General features: G+C 35.7%; 1 protein-coding gene across 1 annotated transcript; it reads right to left on the bottom strand.

Annotated features, from left to right (window-relative positions):
• On the bottom strand, positions 1-1,521 carry LOC106092691 (MICOS complex subunit MIC13 homolog QIL1). The gene is made up of 2 exons (XM_013259599.2): positions 1,343-1,521; positions 1-1,233 (listed from the first exon to the last, which is right to left on the bottom strand). The coding sequence occupies exons 1-2, from the start codon at positions 1,351-1,353 to the stop codon at positions 900-902; spliced, it is 345 nt and encodes a 114-aa protein (XP_013115053.1). The 5' UTR covers positions 1,354-1,521; the 3' UTR covers positions 1-899.
• Positions 1,522-1,755: the final 234 nt, after the last annotated feature.

Raw genomic sequence — 1,755 nt, 5'->3', positions numbered from 1 at the left:
TTAAGTTCATTCCATTGGTCATTTTGTTGACATATGTAGCTTTTAGATTTAGATTTAGATTTATTTGTTCGTTTTCACATACAACAAGATAACAATGATCTTATAATTACTGTATGTGAGATATCAATGACATTTAACACAGTTCAACAGAGATTAGTAGTATATAAAGTAACATTTGTAATATATAATTAATTAACAAATAATTTTGACAATATAAACATTATTTAATTAAGACATTATCAATATTAAGATTATTTAAAGATTTTTCTGTAAAGCTTTTTTAAATGAATTTGCGTTGCAAATAGATTGTATTGACAAGGGTAGTGAGTTCCATAGGCGGATCGCATTTGTTAGATATTGCTATTGTGATATCAAAAGACGATATCGAGGCATCACCAATAGTATCCTTCTGTTTGTTCTCCCAAACTGCAGCTTTTGGTACAGGTTTTTATATATCGATCTCCCGAGTAAGTGTTTTAAACCCATAGAGGGCGCATTTGTTGCCCGATTTCTATCTAATTTTGAAGAGTGCGTAGTATATTTGGCCCCTAGACGTCCTTCCGTAACGAATATAGTCCACATTTGAATAAAGCAGCCATGACTTATACTAAAGGTTGTTTCATTTGCTATGATGGTCAACAAAGATGTCATCTTAGCTACTGTTCGCGTGAGACAAATTGGGCCCAAAATATTCAAATGGCCAACAACGCAAGTAATAACGACTACCAAGTTTTTTGTTTACAACAGAAGACATTTTTATTTTAAATTGGTGAAATCGATGACCACAATAATGGAAACATTTGTTTCGGACATTCTATATATAATACCAACAGAACAGAAACAGAGAGTATTCCTAGCACTAATTATTAATTTCTAAGAGTTGTCAAACCCTTTAACAATTAGTTCGTAGATTTTGGTGGCTGGGCAAAGTCATTGAATGTGTCCTTAGCCTTCTTTGCCATTTGTCCAGCATAGCAGGGCAACATTTCAATGAAGTGGAATGTGTTCTTGACTCCCTGATTGTAGTAATGTTTGGCCAAGAAACGCATCTCTCCCGTCTGTGGCAATGCAGGTACCTCAAATGGCAGTTGCTTTTCCAATGTTTGTACATGTGGCCGAAGTTGACTTTTAACACAATTGTAAAACTTTTCTGACTGTTCGGGTGTACCCCAAACGCCAAGTTTCTTGGAGTAATAGACGGCACCAACAACAAGGCCCGAGCGAATAAGAAATCTACAAAGCAGTATAAACAAATAAACATTGTTGTTACGTAAAATAACAGTTTTACTTTCCACTTGGAAATGCATTCGTATATGTATATATCCATGAATTAAACACTCACCCGATAACCATATTGATGTGGACTAGATAAAACTATATATACAAAGTTAGTGTCAACGTTGGTATTTCAGGTGCCCACTAGCCCAATTCCCCACAGTCGTTCGGTCAGTCGGTCGGTTGATTGTAGAAACCTAAAATTTTGTTGGGCATTTCCAATTGAGTTTTCGTCGTCAGCTGATTGTCAATATAAAGGAGTACGGGTAAACACTGTTCGCATCAGAAGATGGGTTGTGCAACAAATCTTTAAAGTGCAGTATGCACCTCTGGCAAAATTTTCGGTTGCAGCCCATGGTAAAATTAAGAGGTAGGTTCATTAGCATAACCAAAGAAACTATCTGAGTGGCAAATGCCGTAAATTAATGTTTTCAACTGTGGAAAACGAGTATAATACCAGCCTTTATGTGTGGAATATCG

The sequence above is a fragment of the Stomoxys calcitrans genome, chromosome 1 (assembly GCF_963082655.1).
Source record: "Stomoxys calcitrans chromosome 1, idStoCalc2.1, whole genome shotgun sequence".
NCBI classification, from domain to species: Eukaryota; Metazoa; Arthropoda; class Insecta; order Diptera; family Muscidae; genus Stomoxys; species Stomoxys calcitrans.
This window is presented reverse-complemented; position numbering and strand designations above follow the sequence as displayed.